The sequence below is a fragment of the Delphinus delphis genome, chromosome 10 (genome assembly GCF_949987515.2).
Source record: "Delphinus delphis chromosome 10, mDelDel1.2, whole genome shotgun sequence".
Classification (NCBI taxonomy): Eukaryota; Metazoa; Chordata; class Mammalia; order Artiodactyla; family Delphinidae; genus Delphinus; species Delphinus delphis.
This window is the reverse complement of record NC_082692.2, coordinates 66,376,788-66,397,521: the sequence shown is the minus strand read 5'-3', so window position 1 is coordinate 66,397,521 and position 20,734 is coordinate 66,376,788. Positions and strand designations below refer to the sequence as shown.

The 20,734-nt window shown below is 57.3% G+C and overlaps 1 protein-coding gene across 4 annotated transcripts in view; it reads left to right on the top strand.

The window, feature by feature from the left end:
• CACNA2D2 (calcium voltage-gated channel auxiliary subunit alpha2delta 2) overlaps positions 1–20,734 on the top strand; it is a 137,780-nt gene that overhangs the window by 98,649 nt on the left and 18,397 nt on the right. For all 4 annotated transcript variants that reach the window (XM_060021456.1, XM_060021455.1, XM_060021453.1 and 1 more), the window contains exons 4-6: positions 7,474–7,533; positions 15,286–15,330; positions 18,773–18,914. In XM_060021456.1, coding sequence (XP_059877439.1) covers positions 7,474–7,533; positions 15,286–15,330; positions 18,773–18,914 — 247 coding nt within the window. The remainder of the gene's footprint in view (positions 1–7,473; positions 7,534–15,285; positions 15,331–18,772; positions 18,915–20,734) is intronic.

The window sequence follows — 20,734 nt, the reverse complement described above, 5'->3', positions numbered from 1 at the left end:
GTGAGGGAAAAGGTCAGGGCGCCTGTCGCTGCTAACAACAGCGTGGGCCTCACGTGATGGCTCCCCCCTCCACCAGGCACCCTTTGCAGCTAGGAGTGTTTGTTGTTTTCCCTGCAGTTTCGGTTGCTAGAATTTTGGTCCGGGTTTTGGGTGTTTGTTTGTTTGTTTTTCATCTGTTCCGGTGGTTGTTTCATCTTTAAGCTGCAAGCACGGTTAATACAGAAAGCGTAGGTCAGATGTGTTGTGGGACAGGAGCCAGGTGTGTCCTGTGTGGATGGATGCAGGAAGGGGGTGAAAGAAGGGACTTTGGAGAGAAGGGGTGGAGAAGGCGGGAGGGCTCACCAGAAGGCTGAGTGCTGGTGCTGCCCAGGAGGTGCCAGTGTCGGCAGCACATTTGACCGGAAGGCAAAGCCACCAACCTCTTCATCACCTGCCATACAAAAGTCATGGGTCCTGTCAGCCTGCTCTGCCCACACTGGTGCACTTCTCTTCACCCCTCAGAACCCAGTAAAATGGGGATCAGGACAGGACCGCCTTCAGAAGGTTGTGGTGAGTGAGGTTGTGCCCATAAAGCTCTGAGCAGTCAGAGGCATCAGGATACCCATCGCTCACATAGCAGGCACTGTCTGCCCACACGTGCACCTTCCCCAGGCACAAGTTGTGCAGGAACAGGGCCAAGTTAGGATTCTCCTGGTCCCTGACCATGGGTGAACCTGCTTGAAGAAGGCAGTAGACAGACAGACAAACACCCATTCAGGCTGAGGTGGCAGGAAGAATGGACCCACAGGGCCAGGACTCCTCACTTGCCTGTGCATCTTGCCCTATTGTCAGCCCTGGGGCTCCAGTGCCTTCCTTGCTGAACTGCATCTTGCTTCATTATTATGCAGATATTTTGATTATGCAGATATGTTTTTTAGACAGTTTGAAATATGTATATTATTTACTCATTAGACCATAACTGCTCTGAAAATTGGAAATCTGCATTTAGTATCTATCAGTACACAATACAGAGTTAATACAGGGCCCACAGGTGGGAAGGGAAGCAGGGTGGCAGTGGTGGCAGTGCTGTGCTGGGCAGGGGCTTCTGGGCACCCTGGTGCTTACCCCTTCCCAGGGACTGGGTCCAGTGACACCAAGGATGGGGGGGATTGGCTCAGAGCAGCATCTGAGAGTCCAGTTACTGATCCCCTCTCCTGGGGAAAGGGCAAAGGAACCACTCTGGGAAGCAGGTAAGGAACACCTGAGCCCAACCAGCCACGCCCCACCTGGCCAGACCTGATCCTTCCCTGGAACATTCGGCATCCAACACTGCTGGTAGGCCTACTGATGCCCCCTCCACCACTTCCTCACCAGGAGCCTGGGGCAGTGGCACTAATGCTCAGTCCCCTTACAGAACGGGGAACAAAAGAATCCACCTCTTGGGCTTCCCTGGTGGCGCAGTGGTTGAGAGTCCGCCTGCCGATGCAGGGGACACGGGTTCGTGCCCCAGTCCGGGAGGATCCCACATGCCGCAGAGCGGCTGGGCACGTGAGCCATGGCCGCTGAGCCTGCACGTCCGGAGCCTGTGCTCCGCAAAGGGAGAGTCCACAGCAGTGAGAGGCCCGCGTACCGCAAAAAAAAAAAAAAAAAAGCCACCTCTTAGGTGTCTTGCTAGGGGTGGGGTGGGGAGGGTGAGGAAGAGGTACAGTCTTCCACCTGCCGTTGGATTAACTGCACCAGTCAGCTCAGGGTAATTACAGGGGAAGTGTCTGGTATCATCCTGTCATCATTACCTTCTTTGCAACCCTCTGGCGGTGTTCTTGGGGCACCTACTTGGTGCTAGGACTTTACTCTGGGCTTGCTGCCCCCAACCTCTACCTCAGAGCCCCCATCACAGCTTCTGCCAGGCTCAGCCCCCATTGGCACATATCTCAATATCCTGTGCCTCATGGGTTCAGGGCCTTTTATCCTAAGCCTCTCATAACCTCTTGGAAGAGAAAGTAGCTATAACCAATTAAGACCAAAAAACTCATTCAATCTTTCCCTCTGGGCTGCACAAAACAAATCCTGTTTGATGGGTAGTTACTCCCCAGACCCTTTCAGGCTAGGCGAGCACTGGGTGGGTGGGTGGGGCTCCAGGTGAGGGGGATGAAGGGAGGAGGCCAAGGAGAAGTGGGGTCACCAACCTGGGGGGAGGAGTGGGACCTCAAAGAGGATGGAGTGGAGAAGCCTGAGGGCTCCAACCCACCAGGCCCAAGCCCCGCTCCTCCGGGGGGGGCCTTATCCTCCAGGTGTTGGCCTCTGAGGGGCAGCCACTGTGGCCTCAGGTCCCTTATCTTAGGTCATGGTCTATCTCAGCTCCAGAGCAATTGAGAGACTTTGAACTTAGTGAAATTCAAAGGTGTCTGTAGAGGGGGTTGCTCCCCCAGGGGAGCTTTGTCCACAGCCCAGTCCTCCTCTTTCTTGCCCTTTCCCGTAAGAACAGTTTCCGGAGCTGAGGGAAATTGATTGTTAAGTGAAACTCTCTGATAATTGCCTCTGAAATGCCCGCTGTTATCGTAATTGACTTAGCCGTGAGCAGCCCTGCTCAGCAGTCCCACCACAGTTCCCTCCAACGCCTTGGCCCTGATGGAGACATCGCAGGCCAGGCAAGCCACCATCAGCAACTTCATAGCATCACCTTCATAGGCAGCCCTCACCCTCCAGGATGTGATGAAGAAAAAGTCTCAGAGAGGTTAAACCACACACCTAGGGTCACACAGCTGACCAGGCAGGTCCAGACTCAAGCCTTTACCCAGGATCAGAGACATTCTGACTTTGATTTATCAGATGTTCATTGTGTACCTACTACGTGCCAGGGGCCAGGTTACTGTAAACTTGATAGCTGTCAGATACAGTGCCCACCAAGCTCAGCTCAAGGGGAAAAGCAGAGGGTTCTCTAAGTTCCATGATGGGGAGAGATGGGAGCCTGCCATGGGTCAGGAAGTGGTTAGGAGGAGAATGGGGTCTAAGCTAACGCCTCAAGGGTGAGGGAATGAAACAGGCTGGAGGAGTCTGGGCAGGAGTGCACAAGGAGGGAGCGGAATGTGCAGGGGCCTGGTAGCAGGAGAGCCAGAGACTGCAGTTGGCTCTGAGAGCAGAGCCCAGAGCCCGAGCAGGGAGCTGGTCCCAGGGAACAAGTATTCAGGGTCAGGGATGGGAACAGAGCACATCTCCCCCAGGCAGGCAGGAGCCCTGAGATGAAGTGAGCCATGTTCCCACTGCTGCCCCTGCCCTGCTAGGAGTCTTTGTAGGTTCTCCCTTTACTTCTGGATCTCAGTGTCCTTCCCCATCCTGTCTCCCCCAGGCCATCAGGAGGACTTGGGGGAGGTGGGAGGGAAGCGCAAGGAGGATGAACCTCGGGGCAGGGCAGAGGCAGAGGCAGGGCTGTGAGCAGTCTCCCAGCCAGCCCCGAGCAGGCCTGACTGTTGTGGGCTCTGTGAAGACAGGAGCACAAGTCTGAGTGCCTGGCAGAGGGGAGGGGAGCCCATGGACAGGACAAGGGCAATAGGAGGCTTCCAGAAGAGGTGACAGTCTGATAGCACTGACTGAGATGATGGGGAGCACATCCCAAGCAGAAAGAGCGGATGCCAGGAAGGCCCAGAGGTGGGCAAAAGGCTTGTGTGCTTAGAGCCAGCAAGTGAAACACCAGGGCACTGGGCTTTATGGACAGCTACTGGCAGTTGGAGCAAGGGGGCTGCCAAGAACCTAACTACCCTCTGCGTGGGTAAGGTTACTACTTCTAATTTATAGGCAGGAAATTGAGAGATGGAGGGGGAAGCTGGGGTCTGAACCCAAGGCTCCAGGGTCCAAGCTCTGATCCCCACCTGGGGCCCCTCGTGCGTGCCATGTGTATTCCCGTCCTCTTCCCTCTCACCCTCAGGCCTGAGGGACCGCGTGCAGCCACAGACTGCCCCATCCACCACCCCCCCGTTCAGCTGCCTCAGCCCTTCCTCCCGCACGACCAGGCCTGTGGATTTAGCAGTTTCCACACGTCCGGTGCCTGGGGACGGACTGATTGATCTGTAACACCGAAAAAATAATAATGGCTTGATCATTACTGAGGATTAAAAGTAATCCTTTCGCTGTGGCTATTGCAACTCCGTTATTCACGAGTCAGCGGGCTGACCCGGGCCTTTGAGCCCATGGGACTCCATGAGTTCAAGGAGGCTGGAGGCTGGGGCCCTCCCTCCCTGGTCTCCCTCACCTTGGCCACTAGGCTAGCGAGCCTGAGGGGCCATCAGCCCCCATGTTCCTGAGGCCTGTGAATCCCAGGGTCAGACCTAAGTCCTGAAGGGTGAAGGAGCTGGCATCCGCTGGCCAGCGGGGGAGGTAGGGGCTGGAGAGGACAGCTCCTCAAGGCCATGGCCCAGTTTGGAGACTTCAACTAGTGTCTGTTTGGTGTTTGCAACCCTATCAACCGTGTGGCTTTTCTGTGGCAAGGGACCTGATCCGGTTGTTCCCACATGTGTCCCAGCCTCATCGTCCATGAAGTGGCAATGGCTCCAGGCCCACTCTGAGAAGGGTCTGGATCCCTGGGAAGGTGTTGGGCCACTGGGCAAGGAAAAGGGGTATCCAGTGACTGCCTGAGACTCACCCCTCAAGATGCAGCCCCAGGGGATGTTCCCTGGGCTCCCACACTCCATTCCAGGCCTGGTGCCGAGCTCGCATGGTCAGTGCTCCATTAACAGGAGTGACAAGTGTTGTTAACCGTGTGTGTCACACAGTAATGTCCTCTGCGGAAGGGCACTGCCAGCTTGTGAATCAGGACCCATCGGGGTCGGGCTTGGGTGGGGGTGTTTGTGGTTTAGGCTGAGAGGAGGACCCAGGATGGAAAGGGAGGGGCAGGAGTTGGGCACAGGGGGGCTCCTGGGGCCTTAGGAAAGCCCCAGGATCCACATTTTGAAGGCTGCAGCTGCTGTGTGGAGAAGGATGACGAAGAGCAAGAGAGGACGCAGGAGCCTGGGCTGGGGATGATCAGTAAGGTGGTGTGAAGAACACTAAGGGTGGGATGTAGGGGCAGTGGTCACAGGGTGGAGGGGCTCATTCTAAGGGGGGGTGTTGTAAGCTCTGGTGGGCCTAAGGGTTACCCCAGAAAGGTATCCAGGAGCTCAGGAGGGGCCAGGATTGGAGGCAAGACCTGAGAGCCATCTGGGAGAAGAGAGGCCTATGGTTCCTGAAGCTGGATTATTGGGGTAGGGCCCACCCAAGCAGTCACTGCAGTAACAGGTGGGCAGAGGACAAAACCTGCAAAAAAGACGGGTGGGGGTGGCAGGAGGGTCTCAGCAATGTGAAGTGAGGGAGTTTGACTTTCCCACCCTGCCCCCAGGTCCCCCAGCCTCATAGCCTTCCCAGCATTCAGTGCTTTTGCCCTGAGGAGGAGGGGGAGCCAGGCCCAGCGGGAGTAGGGATAGCTCTGCACAGCCCTTCTAACAGCCAGAGGTGGCATCCTGCCCAGCGAGTGGAGGCTGCGGCTCTACAGGGAGTCCCACCAGGCCCCCACCACACTGTTCCACTCTAGAAGGGAGGAAAAGCTGGTCTCCCATTTCCCCCAATGGGCAGCTGCCAGGCTTTATTTTAGAATTTCCCCTCTTGGGCCCATAAGCCATCAGGCCTGGACTGATGGATGGGAGTGTTTGTCTTGAATACCAAGGGGGCAGGGCCCTCTGAGTGGGGGCTGGAGGCCAGAAGGCAGGACCCTACTGCTCCACTCATGGGGTCAAATAGGGCGGGGAGTTGGGGACCAGAGCCCCTTCCACACCACGAGCTACTCTTTTCCTCCCCAGGCATGGTGGGCCCTGTGGAGCATACCTTCGGACTTTGGTCATGGGCTGGGCAAGGCAAATTTGGTGGTGAGGGCCCCAGCCCAACCCAGAGCTCCTCTGTGACCTTAGGCAGGCTGCTCACCACCTCTGTGCTGGGTACCTTCATCTGAGGAGGACACGTCAAGCACGTTGTGAATGGTGACAGGTACACGTGATGTGTCCCTGGCCTGGGGGAGGGCTTGGATGCAGCAGATGATCAGTTCAGGGTGACAGTCATCATTATGATGAACAGGACTTCACTGCACTCAGCTCTGCAGGAGGCCCTAGAGGGCCAGGCTCAGTCCTGTCCTCAGGAGCCTCAAAACTTCCTAAAGGGGGACTTCCGTGGTGGCGCAGTGGTTAAGAATCCGCCTGCCAATGCAGGGTACAAGGGTTTGAGCCCTGGTCCGGGAAGATCCCACATTCTGCAGAGCAGCTAAGCCCGTGCACCACAACTACTGAGCCTGTGCTCTAGAGCCCACAAGCCACAACTACTGAGCCTGTGTGCCACAACTACTGAAGCCTGTGTGCCTAGAGCCCGTGCTCCACAACAAGAGAAGCCACCGCCATGAGGAGCCTGTGCACCGCAACAAAGAGTAGCCCCCGCTCGCTGCAACTAGAGAAAGCCCGCACGCAGCAATGAAGACCCAACGCAGCCCAAAATAAAAATTAATTAATTAATTAATTTTAAAAAAAGATTTCCTAAAGGGACAGGATCTACGGAGGCACAAAGTAAGAATCTCTGGGTCAGGATTCAGGCCCAAAGGGTAGCGAGTTTCCAGCACCTCCTCCAGGAAGCCTTCCCTGACCTCCCAAGTTCCCACAATGCTGAGCTTCCCAAAGCACCTCAGCTAGTCCTGCCCTAGTTATTCTGCCTGGTTATGTCTGTTTTCTCCTCTGAACTGTGGGAGGGCAGGGCTGGCTCTGCCATATCTCCACACATCAGCACAGTCTGGCACTAGGTGTATTGGGTAACAAGGTGTGGGATGGACAGACGCAGCTGTGCTCACAGGCACAGGGGCCTCAGTGGAGGAGGCCACAGGAACCAGCACCAAAGGATGGACCAGGCTTGTGCGGACAGAAGGCTTAGAGAGCCCTGCTGGGAGGGGGCTCAGGAAGCCAGGACAGGGACAGTGGGGACAGGTCTGGGTGGGCAGAGGTGGGCTGTGGGCACCTCCTTCTGGGCCCTGAGCAAGCTGGGGGCAAAGGTGCATCAGCGAGGCACTCTGTCACTTGTGGCATTTCCTCTTTGGCTGGGGAAGGCCTTCCTCTTGACGCTGGGGTGACACTGGTTTGTAGCTAGTAGAGAGTGTCAGTGGGCTTGGCTCCAGGGCCTGGGTCTTAATATGCCTCAGGGGTCCCCCTGCCTTCCTGTGGGCAGGAAATGTGGCTGAAGTCCAGGGAGTCCCATGGAGATGCCACTCAGGTCTGTGCAGGCTTCACCTTTCCTGTAGGAGCCCGATGTGGGTGGGGGAAGGGCCCACAGAGCAAGCTGGAGAATGTCTGGGATCAAGGAATCTCTGAGAGTCTGGCACGATGTCCAGGGAGTCCCTGAGCCAGTCTGGCCCCAGGGACTGCTGGGGATGGAGAAGGCTTTGGGCTGGGCACAGACCTTCCTCAGTCTCTGACCTCCCTGTGCTCTGTCCCTCAGAGATTGGCTGACGCTGCAGAGAACTTCCAGAAGGCCCACCGCTGGCAGGACAACATCAAGGTAAGAACTGCAGTGCCCTCCCCAGCCCCTAGGACCTGCCCACCCGCAGCAAGGGTGGATGTGCATGCAGGGGAAGAGGGAGAGGGAGGCTGCCCAGACCCACTGGAAGGGCACCAAGGGCTCTGTGGGGTGGAGCCGGGAACCTTTGCCCAATGTTCAGCAAACATTTGAGGCTCCCTTGGTGCTGGGACATAGGGTGCAGATATGAACCTCTCATTCCACTCCCAGCTCCCAGAGGAGCTATGGAGTCCCCCATGAGCACATAGGCTACTCTGAAATGATGCTCCCCAAAAGTTGGCATCCCCTTGGTGGTTAAGGAGGTGCACAGACTCCTTGGACAGCCCCTGGGGCAGAGAGGCCTCTTGACTCCAGGACTTCCCAGACTTTAATACACTGACCTGAAAGAGATGCTGGGGGAAAGGGACCCTATCCCCTTCCCAGACTTCCCCGAGCAGCAGCCTGTCTTCCAGAAGGCTGCCAGGCTGGGATCGGGGACCAGACTGTCACAGCCACTAAATCCTCTCCTTCCGCCAGCAAAGCTCAGAAGGGGCTCGGGCGCGGAGCAAGTGGCGGCGTGAGAAGCTGGGAGCAGGACTCTTTTTGAGGACAGAAGGGCCCAGAATGTGGGGGAGAGAAGGAAAGCCTCATTGATCCCCAGCCGCACACCCAGGTGGCTCACATATTCAGGCAGCTTGCGTTTGATTTGGGCAAGACTGGACACACCTGCACCTTTCCTGTCAAAGGATGACAGGAAAACAGTAAACCAGAAGAGAGACTGAGGCAGCGTTCCTCCCAGACTCAGGAAACCCCCGATGCCAAGGATGACGGAACCCTCGGGGACCAGACCAGTTGGCAGGGCTCGCTGTGTCCTCCACAGCCGCTCAGGCATGTGGGCCACGCCTCCCAGTGGTCTCTGTGCTAAATGCAGGGAGAGGCACCAAGAGCTGCCCCCTGGCACCCAGGGGCCAATAAGGGGGACGGGGGAGGCCTTGACTCACTCCAGCTCTGAGCCTGGCACCTCTAGGAGGCAGGAGGGATTATTATCCCTACTTAACTGATGAGAACCCTGAGGCACAGAGTGGTTAGACCTACCTGAGGTCACCTGTTGGGGGCAGAGTCTCACAGCTGTGCCGTCAGGTGCCAGGGGGTGCATGCCTATGATGCAGGCCCCCTAAACCTGTTCCTTCTCCCCAGTCCCCATCCCCCCAGGCCACCCTGAGCGCACACCATAGCACTCTTCCTTTGCTGCCTGGTGGGTGCTGGGTGCTGCCCTCAGGGAGCTCACATGGAGTTGTGGGTAACAGATGATTGTTTACAGTGAACACATTAATGAACTAACGACTCCCTGGACCGATCCTCCCTCCCTGGGAGCTGGGGGCTGGGTTTTTTCTCGCTCCCCATTCCAGCACTACAAACCCATCCCTGGGCCACCGTGCCTCCTCAGCCTCTTGATCAGAAATACACACAGCAGCCTCCATTTGCACTCCCTGGCCACTTGGATGTGCCCCCACCTGCAAATAACCTCACCCTGGCGACTCCCTGCAATGCCCAGCCTGAGCCTGCGCTCAAGGCCCCAGGATCTGGCTGTCCCTGCCTCTCTCGTCAACCTGCCTCCTCCCTCCCCTCCTCCTGTGCTCCAGCCACACCGAACACCTCACTCCAGGCCCATTCTTGATCTCTCCACCCAGAATGCCCTCCGTTCCTCCTTTTTTTTTTTTTTTTTTTTACGGTACGCGGGCCCCTCACGGATGCACAGGCTCAGCGGCCATGGCTCACGGGCCCAGCCGCTCCGCGGCATGTGGGATCTTCCCGGACCGGGGCACGAACCCGTGTCCCCTGCACCAGCAGGCGGACTCTCAACCACTGCGCCACCAGGGAAGCCCCCGTTCCTCCTTTTGAAGCCCAGCTTGTCTTGCCTCTTCCCAGTGAGGCTGCTCCTGCTCCCCAGCCCATCAGCCCCTCCACCTTCTGGGAATCCAGAACCCTTGGCTCCCGCTCTGTCCCTTCTTTTGTTTCTGATGTATCTGCTTCCTCCCCTCCCCACCCAGGACAGACACGCAGAGCAGGCACAGGAGAGGGAATGAAGGAATCAGGAAATAAGGGAATGAAAGCCCTCGGCCTGGCTTTCTCTCCCTCCCAGTGTAGGCCCCAAACAGGAAGACGAAGAGGCTGCCTCGGCCCCAAACCGGTTTTTTCTCCCTGACTCTGCAGAAAACCCAAGATTTCCAAGGACCATCCTACTGGACCCCTGACCCCTGATTTTCAGCTACTCCAAGACAGAAACGGCTTATCGCAGGCCGGGTGGGCACCACGGGGGCCTACCGGGAAGGAAGGCCCAGGTCTCAGGGTGTCCAGGAGATGCTGAGACGGTGCTACTTGAGGACCCACTCCCTGCACACTGGGTCACAGTCCCTGCGGGACCCAGCAAGGGCTCACCCCTCTCTGGGCTTCAGTTTCCCCATTTGGCAAACGACCAGCTGGTGTCGGGGGGCTATCTGTCAGCTCAGGTGTGATGTGTCAAAGGGTCGGTCCACACATCAGGCCATGTAGGTGCAAGTTGGTGATGGTATGGGTGCATCTCTGGCCACACCAGCCCATAGGCTCTGGGTGCTTCTGTCCTAAGGCAGGAGAGGACTCTGCTGGCCCCATCCCCTGGCTTGACCTGAGATGCCCCCAGCTATGGGTGTGACCACAGGGCCAGCTGGGCCCAGCCGTGTTTGCCTGATGCTTGTTGCCCACCCCCACCAGTCCATTAGTCTACCTGTTTGTCTGTCCCACAGGTATCTTGGGCAGAGTGGAGCTGTAGGCGCCCCCTCCTTTCCAGCTGCAAGGTCAGGGCCCTTCTCTTCCCCAGGAGTGCTGAGCTGCCCAGCAGCCGGGCTAAAAGGCATCAGTGCTAATGATGGGCCCATTAGCTGACTTGCCAGCCAGCCCTGCCTGGGCTGCCAGGGAGAGCTGCCAGGGTGCAGACTGTCCATGCCAGGGGGGATATGGGGACTTCAGGCTGCAGAAAGGATGGTGTTTTGTCCCTTGAAGGCATACCACCCACCCTTGAAACTATGTCCTTGCCAACAACGTTCAGGAGGTGACAGATAAGGAGTCATGTTCCTTCCCAGCATTCAGGAGTGACAAGCTCAGGCCCTTTACACAAGCCAGGCCTTCTTAGGAATACCCTTACCTCCTTCAGAAGGGCAACACCTCCCACTGCAGTTAACTCCCTAGAGCTCCTCTTTCTGGTCACAACTCTAGGATTAGCCCCCACTGCCCACAGCACCCGCCTTTGGTGCCCCCATCACAGATGGTTCCCAGTGCATGCTCCCCCAGGCCAGTGGCCCAGTGGGCTCATCTGTCTGCCCCATCTGGCTTCTCTTGGCCAGAAGCAGTTGAGCCTGACTCAGTGCTGCCCATCACCTGTCCATGTGCCCAGCCAGGTACCCTGTGGACAGAGTGACCAGGGCCTCAGTCTTCTTATCTCTGAGATGGGGAGGATGGCAGTCAGCAGTTCTGGGCACAGAGGAAACCCTTGACCCATGGGGCCAGACTGGAATCCACTACATGATCAGTAGGGTGTGGCCCTGCCTGTGTCAATAGCACACAGTAGGTTTGCGTGCAGACCTCTGAGAAACGGGCAATGGTGTACACACATACACACAAACATACACACACACACACACACAATCACACCATTGACACCAGCCCAGGGACTTGGGGGATCCTGGAGTCTGCAAGGTCAAGAGAGACAAGAGAGTGAGGGAAAAATATCTGGATGTGAAGCCGTGCTCCTCTCCCTACTCCCAGGTCATGACCCCACACTCCTTGCCATGGCAAGGGTAGCGAACCTGTAGCCACAGCCCTGGCTGCAGCCCTTGGACACCACGGCCCTTGTTAGCAGGCAGCACCTCCCATGGCCGCTGTAGACAGGCAGCAGGTGCTTTGGTGCCCATAACACTTAGGGTGGATGAAGATGGCCCGCCTGCCGGACACTGTGCCTGGTGCCAGCACCTCGTTGTGCCAGCATTATCTGCTATCTAGACGGCCACCAAGGAGGAACTGGGCCAGGGCATGGGTCGGGGAGGCAGGAGAGGCCATTGGTTCCAGGGCCTCAGTGCCAGCCCTAGGGCCTGCAGGAGACAAAGCCCTGCCCTGGGAGTCTAATGGGAGACATAGCTCTGCCTGGGAACCTAAAGAGAAGGCTGCGAAGGCTGGGCCAGGCCAAGGAGCCGGCTGGACAGGACAGGTGGCTCCCCGGCCCGAGGTCTGCCCCAGCCACAGGGCCTGCTGCCTGCCTCTCTGCCCAAGCCGGCGACAGACGGCTCTCTCAGAAACAGTCCTGCTGGCTGAGCTGGGCTGGCAGTGAGCCAGGGCAGGAAGGCCAAGCATCCTCAGCCGGGTAGCTGCCTGGGTCCTGCACAGGGGCCTGGTGAGCAAGCGGCAGTCAGGTCTGACCAAGCCACAGCAGCCGCCTTCCATGGCACCAAACGTAGTTGCCAATTGCTATTCCCCATGCTCACCCCACTCTCACTTCCTCACCCTGCTGCCCACCTGCCAGCATCCCTCATGCTCTCTCTTGGGCTCAGCTGCAGCTAAGGAGAGTGTGTGTGTCATCTATACAAGGGCCGTGTGGGCCCCCTAGCCCCACTCCTCATGTGTCATATATGCACAGAAATCCACTTTGCGGGGAGGCATGTGTGTGAGTTCAGAGGGGGTGATTCCCCCCACTCCCTGCCCAGTTTGTGCAAAATGGCCCCTAAAATACCACGTAATGGAGGGGGTGTCAGAGGTGTGTACCCTGGACGTTAAGGACACACGTTTCACCCCAACCAGAGGGTTTCTTCCACATTCAGACCCCTCCCGGGGCCTGTGAAGTTACAGGCTTAAGGGGGCCGCTCATGGGTTGGGTTGGGTTGTCCCGAACCTCTGGAGAGGCCTCACTCCCTGTCCTAGCATCATCATTCTGATTTTACAAGTGGAAAATCAAAACCCTGAGGTAAAGCCTTACTGAGGCTGAAGGGTTTAGCAGGCACCCTTGCCTCATCGGTGAGATGGAGGTGACCTCCAGGAGTCCTCAAGGGGCCACAGGGACTTGTGAGGCTTCAGCCTCAGTCTTCACTCACTGCTCAGGATCCCAGAGCTCACATGTTCAGGTCAGGATTTGAGGCCAGGACCCTTTGCCAAGTCCCCTGCACATAATCGCTAGGTGGTACCACCTCTTTGTTGTGTCCCGGAGACAGGGCACTAGTGGTGGACACTGGGGCACCTGCAGCCCAAAGCAGACACAGAGGCCTTTCCAGGGACCCTCCTACCAGACCCTAATGGTCCCATCCTGCCCCGTCCCCAGCTCCACATCATATCAAACATAGCGACCACAGCTGGGTTTACAATGTATTTTCACACATGTGACCGTGCGTGCCACCATCCATAGCTAATGCCACTCTCTACCAAGAAGGGACATGGGCCCTCTCCAGATGGGAGAGGTAGGGAGGAGTCCTGCCCACGTGTATCCGAGTCCCTGGGGCACCGAGACTGCATACAGATTCCTGAGCCTCACCTGCAGTCTGAAGGGGGGGGCTAGAATCCTTCTGTGTGATACATTCCCCCTGTGTCACTGATGCACCAACATCTCATCCTCCACTGAGTCCATGAAACAGCAGGACAAAGGCAGCCATTGGAGTAGCTGGACGGGTGGCCCAAGTGAATGCCAGGTGTCCCAGGGACAGCCCAGGTCAGGCAGGACCCAGGCATGGTCTGTGAGGAGAGCCCAGAGGAGGGTCACTGTGAAGGTCACTCTGGAGGCCTAGAGCCACCGACCCCTACCCATCACCCATGCCCTTTCCCGCCCTTGCAGAAGATTTGCCTACAAAGTTGGTGAGTGAAGCCCTATGTTCTAATCTGCAGTCCTCCCACTGTGCCTGCCTATTTTCATTACAGAGGGAAAGAGCATCAGAGCCGTGTTTATAACCCCCTTTTAGATAACAAATCACATTTTCTTTTCGCCAGCGACTGTGTTGAATTGATATTTTTTCCCCTCGGTTTAATAGGTTTGTGTGTTCAGGAATGATCTTCATCAACCGAAACTCCTTATTGTGTTTGATGTAATGTCAGCTTTCATTACGCGCTTGGGTCAGAGCTGGGCCCAGGGAAAGGCTGAGCACCCTGGATGCTGGGCCCCGGCCCTCACCCCCACCCCAGGCCCACCTGAGCTCCAGTCTCTCTGGACTGGTGGTTGGGCAGGTGTGGGAGGGGTTGGAGATGAGTCGAGAAGGCAGAATGGAGCCGGGGTGCAACGCCTTTTTTATCCCTGCCTTAGCTTCCTCATCTGTATAACGGGGTCATAGGGCTGTTGGGAGAACCCTGTACCGCAGTGCGTGTGAGGCCTAGCTGGACACAGCAGATACCTCACAGGACTGAAACTTTGGTCTTTCAGTCATCAGGAGGTGTGGTCTTGCCCAGGCATGGCGCCAGGCCTGTAGTCAATGTTCCAGAATGCTTGGACTATACCCATAGGTCCAGCCAGTGGCCTGCACCCCCCAGACCTCTGGTGGGAGAGAACCCATGACTGTTCCCCACGACTAGCCCCGGTACCGACCACCTCAAACCGTGGCCTCAGACCCAGCACCTGGACAGTCACCAAGGCTAAGTCCCTCCCTCCATGAGGAGCCTGAGCTCAGAGAGGGAACAGTGCAGCCCTGCGATCACACAGCACATGGGGCCCAGCCAGGCCCAGGCAAGGGGAGGCCCACCGTGGAGTAAGTGCTGGCTCTGTGCTTGCTGTTTTACAGCCAGACCCTTGGGAGCACACTTGGTCATCACCCCCATTTGCAGACCACAAAGAAACAGGCTCCCAGTGAACAAGGGACTTCCGGGGCCATGCTGCAGGTTTTGCTGTACAAAACAGGGCTGAGGAGCACCAGGGGAGGGTGACTCGGACAGTGGCCCTATCTTGTGTCCTGGCCTTAGGGCCTATCAAGGCAGGGGTGGGGTGGCCCCTCCTGAGCGGGTGGCACCTGATGGCACCAGATTTACCTTCTGGCAGCCGCTGTCAGCCATGCTCAGTTCTGATTAAAGATCATTAAACATGAAATTAGCCCATTTGTGTTACGGGTCCCTGGGGTGGCCGGTGATTATGATGTGCAGATGGCTGAGAACCCAGGCGGCGGGCAGGCGGGCGAGGCCAGGACACGCGGTGCCAGCAAAGGCAGGCGAGGGCTGGGAGGCAGGCACAGGGGCCGGGCTTTGTTTTCTCCCGCTCCTGTTGTGTAAACCCCCTTGCATTTCACAACAAATCACAGATAATTAATAAGTACATGCTCGTAATGAGCAGGCTTTTTAATAGAAGAAATTGGAAGATGCGGTGTCGAGTCATTATTTCACTCTTTCCCAGACTCGGCTCTATTTTTCCATCTTCCTCAATTCTCCCTTGGTACTGCCTCAGCCAGAGTCTCTGCAGATAGGCTGGCTCTAACCCTACCTCCCAGCAGGGCTGCAGTGCAGAGACCCTGATGCTAGAGTCAGGGAGCCCCAGGGGTACCGACCCGGGGTACCACATCCTCCTGGTGCCTGTGAGAGCTCCTGAGGACGGTCTGGCTGGGGTGTGGGTGGGGCATCCAGCCCTCCCTGGATGGCAGCTCTGGATGGGTAAGGGGGCGGTCTCTGCCCCAGAGGAATCTGAGGGGACCATTCCAGGCCTTAGAGCTGGGGGTCCTGGCCGCACCTCAGGAGACCATGAGTGATGAGGCATCTCTTCCCCACCAGGAGGAAGACATAGTGTACTATGACGCCAAGGCCGACGCTGAGCTGGTAAGTGCCCCCACCCGTGCTGGCAGGGACGGGGAGCTGCCAGAGCCACACCCCCCTCTCTGGGACCTCATGGCCTCAGCTGTAAAATGAGTGTTAGGATTCAGCACTCTTCAGCATTCTGAGCTTGGCCTTGCAGAGTTGTGGTGCACAGGTCCCCGCCCTACACCTCCCACAATTCCCTAGAGGCCCTGACCCCTCCAGGGCCGTGTCTCTGTGGCACCAAGGGGCACAGCTTCACTGTACAGTGTGGGGCGGGCCCAGCCCCATCCCTGGGCAGGGTGGTGAGGCTCTTGGACCTCCTCCCCTAGGTCAGTTCAAGTACCAGCATCGGGAGGACAGAGGGATGCTGAGTGCTGCGAGAGTAGGGCAGAGAGGGAGCAGGTGGCGAGGGCTTCCTGGAGGTAGGCAGGCGGGGCCGGGATGCAGGTGTGTTTCAGGTGAGTGCAGGTACCCTTCCCTGTGGTGAGGGGAAAGTGGCTTCCGCGTGCTGACCACCCCACGGCCTGGCCCCATGATCAGTGTTGGCCCTGGGCTAAGTCAGTCTCACCCCAGCTGTAGAGGCAGCCCAGTCCCTGTGCCTGTTCTTCAGATGAAGGAGAGGGCTCTGACTCATCAGGGGTCACCACCCCGGAAGTGGTGGTGCTGGGACTGACCGGAGAACCCAGAGCTACACTGCTCTTCTGCCTCACTGACTGGTTCACGTCTGCTTGGGTGGCCCTGTGACAGAGAGAGGTCCCTGTCACCAGAGGACTCACGTGAAAGTGTGACCATTTGGGGTGTGAGGGGGTCTACAGAGGAGACAAGAGTGTCTGAGGGTGCAGGGCACATGGAACAGACTGTTTTGGTGAACCTGTCGAGGCCCAAATTCATCTGCCTGCTTTTGAGGCAAAAGTAGTTGAACCTGGTTATTTCCTCTGTAAACAGAGGTGTCACAACTCAGTCTCTGGGGCCCCACCTGTGCTGACTGGTGCAGAAGACCCAACAGCTAGGCTCCCACTCCTGGGCCTATTGGCCTGGGGGGTTGCCTGGGGCGAGCAGGAGGTATCCAGTGGCACCAAGAGGTGGGCAGGCAGGAAGGGATTCCTGCAGCGGGTCTGTGGTGCCAGGCTGGCCTTGGTGAGCCGTCAGGAGGGCAGGCAGGCAGGGCCGCAGAGAAGGCGGGGTGGGTGGGCTAAAGCAGGTGTGCTTCCCCCTTGGCTGAGCCTCCGTGGCTCCCAGAGAAGTTGCTAAAATTAAAGCTGGAATCTGAAATTCAAATGAAGAACAAACCTTTAATTAGACCCTGAATCTAATTCCTTACCCCCCTCAGCAGCGGGCTGTAATTTTAGCAATCAGTGCATTAAATATAAACCAGGAGACTGCAGTTGCCCACCGTACAAAGCCCCTGGGCGTTGGGGTGACACTGAGGGGTCTCTTTGGCCAGTCTGGTACCCAGCCCCCTCCCTGGACTCCCTGCTCCCAGCAGCCCCCAACTCCTGGCTCTAAATCATTGACTCCCTGCCCCCAGCCCCTTGGACATCTGCTGGGGGGGCTAGGGACAGCACAGGGAGGGAGACTCACCCCGGGTGGGGCTGGGCCAGGGTCAGTTAGGCCAAAATCCCAGCCCTCCCAGCCCCAGTATAAATATCAGCACGCACACATTCCCCAACTCTCCTGTCTGTTACGTTGTTTTGTTTTTTTAATCTTTGCCAGAGGTACAGTTAGAGATCTTTCTAGACCATTTACTTTTAAATTACCAGCCAGAAGGTGGGGGTAGGGAGGGAAAGAAGGAAGGAAAAAGTTCGCCAGCTGATAGCTTATCAGAACAGAATCCAAATGTCACATTAGTTGGGAAAGTTGGGAGATTAAATTTTCCAGCGCCCTTCATCTGCCGCTGACATTTCGGGGGCTTTCTTCTTCCGCACTTCCCCCTCCTCCCAGCAGAACGTGAGTGGCTCACACCTCAGGGGCGGCCGGCTCCCTGCTCTGGCCTCCATGCTCAGCAGCTGCCTGCCCCAGCTTTACCTAGCATCCAGGAGCTTCTAGGAGGCTAGGGTGTGCCGAGGTGGGCAGAGGGGTGGCACACTGGGTGAGGGGCAATGGCAGGGCAGTAGATGGCTTGGATTTTGCTGTTACAAAATCCACTGAAGAGATAGATGAAAAGGGTGTTTGCTGCAGGCCCTCCAGCCAGCTGCACCCACCATCCAGGCAGTAATTCATTCCCCAGGCCTGAGGGTGCACCCAGAGCACTCCCTGGGGGAGGAGAGCACAGCTGGCTGGGTGGGGAGGCACGATCACCCTTTCCCCAGACAGACAGCCTGGCGGCAGGAACATGAGGGGTGTGACCAGGACCCAGTGAGCAGTGGGGTCGGCCGTCACGTGAGATCCACTGGGGAGAGGAAATGAGCTGATCCTGGTGCTGAAGGTGGTCACAGGGGCGTTGAGGGGCAGCGAGGGAACGTGTGGCTGGTTCAGCTGCTTATACTCCCTCCTCCCAGGGCACAAAGACCCCCAGCTCTGCGCCTACCTCGCGTGGCTCTCCATCTCTCCTCGCCTCCCCATCCGGCTTTTCTTCATCTTCCCCTTCACTTTCTACCTCCATCTTCCCTTCCCCCTTGCACACCTGCACCCGTGCCTGCCCACCCCCCACCTCGGCTGCGGCATCAACACTATAGTCGCAGACCCACTCCTGCCAGCCTGTGGTGGTGGGCAGGGGCGCACGGCGCATGCCCAGCCTGCCTGGCCGAGAGATGCTGTAATTGGCACCTGTCAGACGGCTGCAACTCATTTTAGAAAGTCAGTGGGGGCCTTTATAGTCCTTCTGCTAGCAGGCACCACAGACCCTCCTTCTGGATGTTACCAGGTCTCAGTGCTAGCCCCGACCCGAGCCCAGCTCTCCCACGGACTCCCCGCTCTCCAACTCAGCCCCTAGAGCCGCCCTGCTGCAGGGGGTGGTGCCCCTCCCCCAGATGGGGCTAGGGCCCTCTCCTTGGTGCCAAAGGAACTCCATGCAGGGGATAGGTGGGACCGAGTTGTGGGGTGTATGTTGCAAAGCTCCTGTGACGGGGTGCTGAGGCCGCCTTGTGATTACACAGAGCAAGTTCTTATGAGCAGGGTGTCTGCAGCCCACTCCTCTCTAGCTCCAAGATTTGCCTCCTTCGCTGATAATTGGTTTTCAAGGATGTGAGGAAGGGCTTGGTTTGGTCCTGTCTCTGGAATTTGGGTTTAGCAAATGTGGGGATGGTGGGTGGGGCAGGTGGGTGTCACGGGCTTTCCAGGCAAGGGGTCCATACCCCATGTCTCTCTGTCCCTGTGTCTCTCCATCTCTGTCTCTGCAGTAGTCTCTGATTCTGAGATGCCCCTATCTCCTAGATTCTGGCCCCACTGCCTGCAGTTCTATCCAACCCCACTCCACCATTTCCCAGCCCTGACACTGCCATGGTTGGGGGGTCCCTTTCCACAGGACGACCCTGAGAGTGAGGATGTGGAAAGGGGGTCCAAGGCCAGCACCCTACGGCTGGAGTTCGTTGAGGACTCAAACTTCAAGAACAAGGTCAACTATTCATACACGGCTGTGCAGATCCCCACGGACATCTACAAAGGCTGTGAGTGTGCAGAGTGATCGGGAGCAGCCCTTCCCACCCACCATGGGGGCAAGGCCCACTGCCTGGGCACTGCCAGGTCCCAGGTGCCCATCCACTTTCAGCCCCCTACACCCAGGGTCACACATGCTCACCTCTCAGACCTGCCCACATGCAGGCCTCAAGCCACTCTCAGGCACAGCCTCACGCTAACTCTCAGCAAGACACAAAACACCGAGCCTCTCACCCCTATGCATGTACGGGCTCACACAAATGCATGCACACAACTCTTCCCCCACGTGCTGGGCCAAGTCCCCACCTGTCCCCAGAGCAGCTCCTCCCTACCCTCTCCCATTCCCTGGCCCCATGCAGGAAGGGTTGAGGACCTACCACATCAGATGGGCACAGGACAGGGAGCAACTTCTCATTCACAGACACCAACCCTGTTACACCTCCCTCCTTCTCCCTGGTGAGCAGGGGGAGGTGGAGATGGAGGTCAGGGGGATTGAGTAGAGGGTGGTTGAGATGCCAAGCTCCAGGGACAGTATAGCTTTGCACAATGGGGAAACCAGGTCACTACAGCTAGAAGGATTTGAGTCAGACATGAGAATGAACTTCCTGAAGAACTTGGGAGGTGTAGGGAGAAGAGGCCAAGAGTCAAACACTGAATGGGGAACTCTAGCTGCAGGATTTAAGGCCCCGGAGTCTCTTGGTTCTGACACAATTCTATGGGCACCGACAGGGTAGCCTCAGAATCCAAGGGGCCCACTGGGTGGAGGTTCTTGAAGCAAAGGTCCCAGAACTTCTGCGTGGACTTCAGAAAGCAGGGGATCCTCCAGGGTTCTCAGGGAGGCCCCTCCTGGGCCTTCTGGGCAGCCTCAGGCAGGAGTGAGGGTGGATGCCCCCCACACCCTACAAGGGCCACCCACAGGCCACCTGCCCGAGCCAGTCGAGGGGCACTATCACAGGCAGGCACGCTAATTAAAACAGGAACCACACCGCCCTCCCCAGTCACCCCTCGCTACCCACACAAATTACATTTTATATGTTTTTTATTTACTGTGTCACTTTTAATTAAATCTGTAATCGCCTGCCTGAGGGGGGCATGGTCCCCATTTCCAAGCTCAGTGTGATCTGAGGGTGTGGGCACATGAGTGTGTGTGTGTGGTCACAGGGCTGAGCAGCACGCCCTTTCCAGGTGGGGGGCTGTAGTGTGTGCACAAGCGTGTCTCACAGTGTATGCGTGAGCGTGCATGTGGTCATGGCTACCTGAAGGGACAGCCCAGCCGGGTCTCCTCTCGGCCCTTGACCTGAGTCAGGGACACCCCTCTGCCAGCAGCAGCTAGAGGGGCTCCCAGAATGGTCTGTCTGCTCTAAGCCTCTCATGTGCAGATGGGGAAACTGAGGTCCAGTGAGGGGTGGGACCTGCCAGGCAGACTCTCCCACGGCAGACAGTACTGTGTGAAACATTTGAGAGCCTGACTTTATTTTTTCCTTAAAGAGAAAAATAGAAATTGTACAACTCACTAAGTTTCTAAATTAGGAACGGGACCATAACATACTGTTCAGTAGGCACAGCCAATGCTAGAAATGTGTTTTGTTTTCACATTATGGTCAGTTAAGGGAAGCTGCAGGGCCAGAGAGAAGGGAGTGAGAGCAGAGGGGGAGGACTAGGCAGCAGACAAGACAGCAGAGGCCCCCCAGTCTGGAGAGAGAGAGCAGAGGGAAGAATGCCCCAGAATATATTGTCACCCCCTAAGCTGTGGGCCGAGCCTGGAGCATTTGTATCTTTAAATCACAGCTCTGGGAATTCCCTGGCGGTCCAGTGGTTAGGGCTCTGCGCT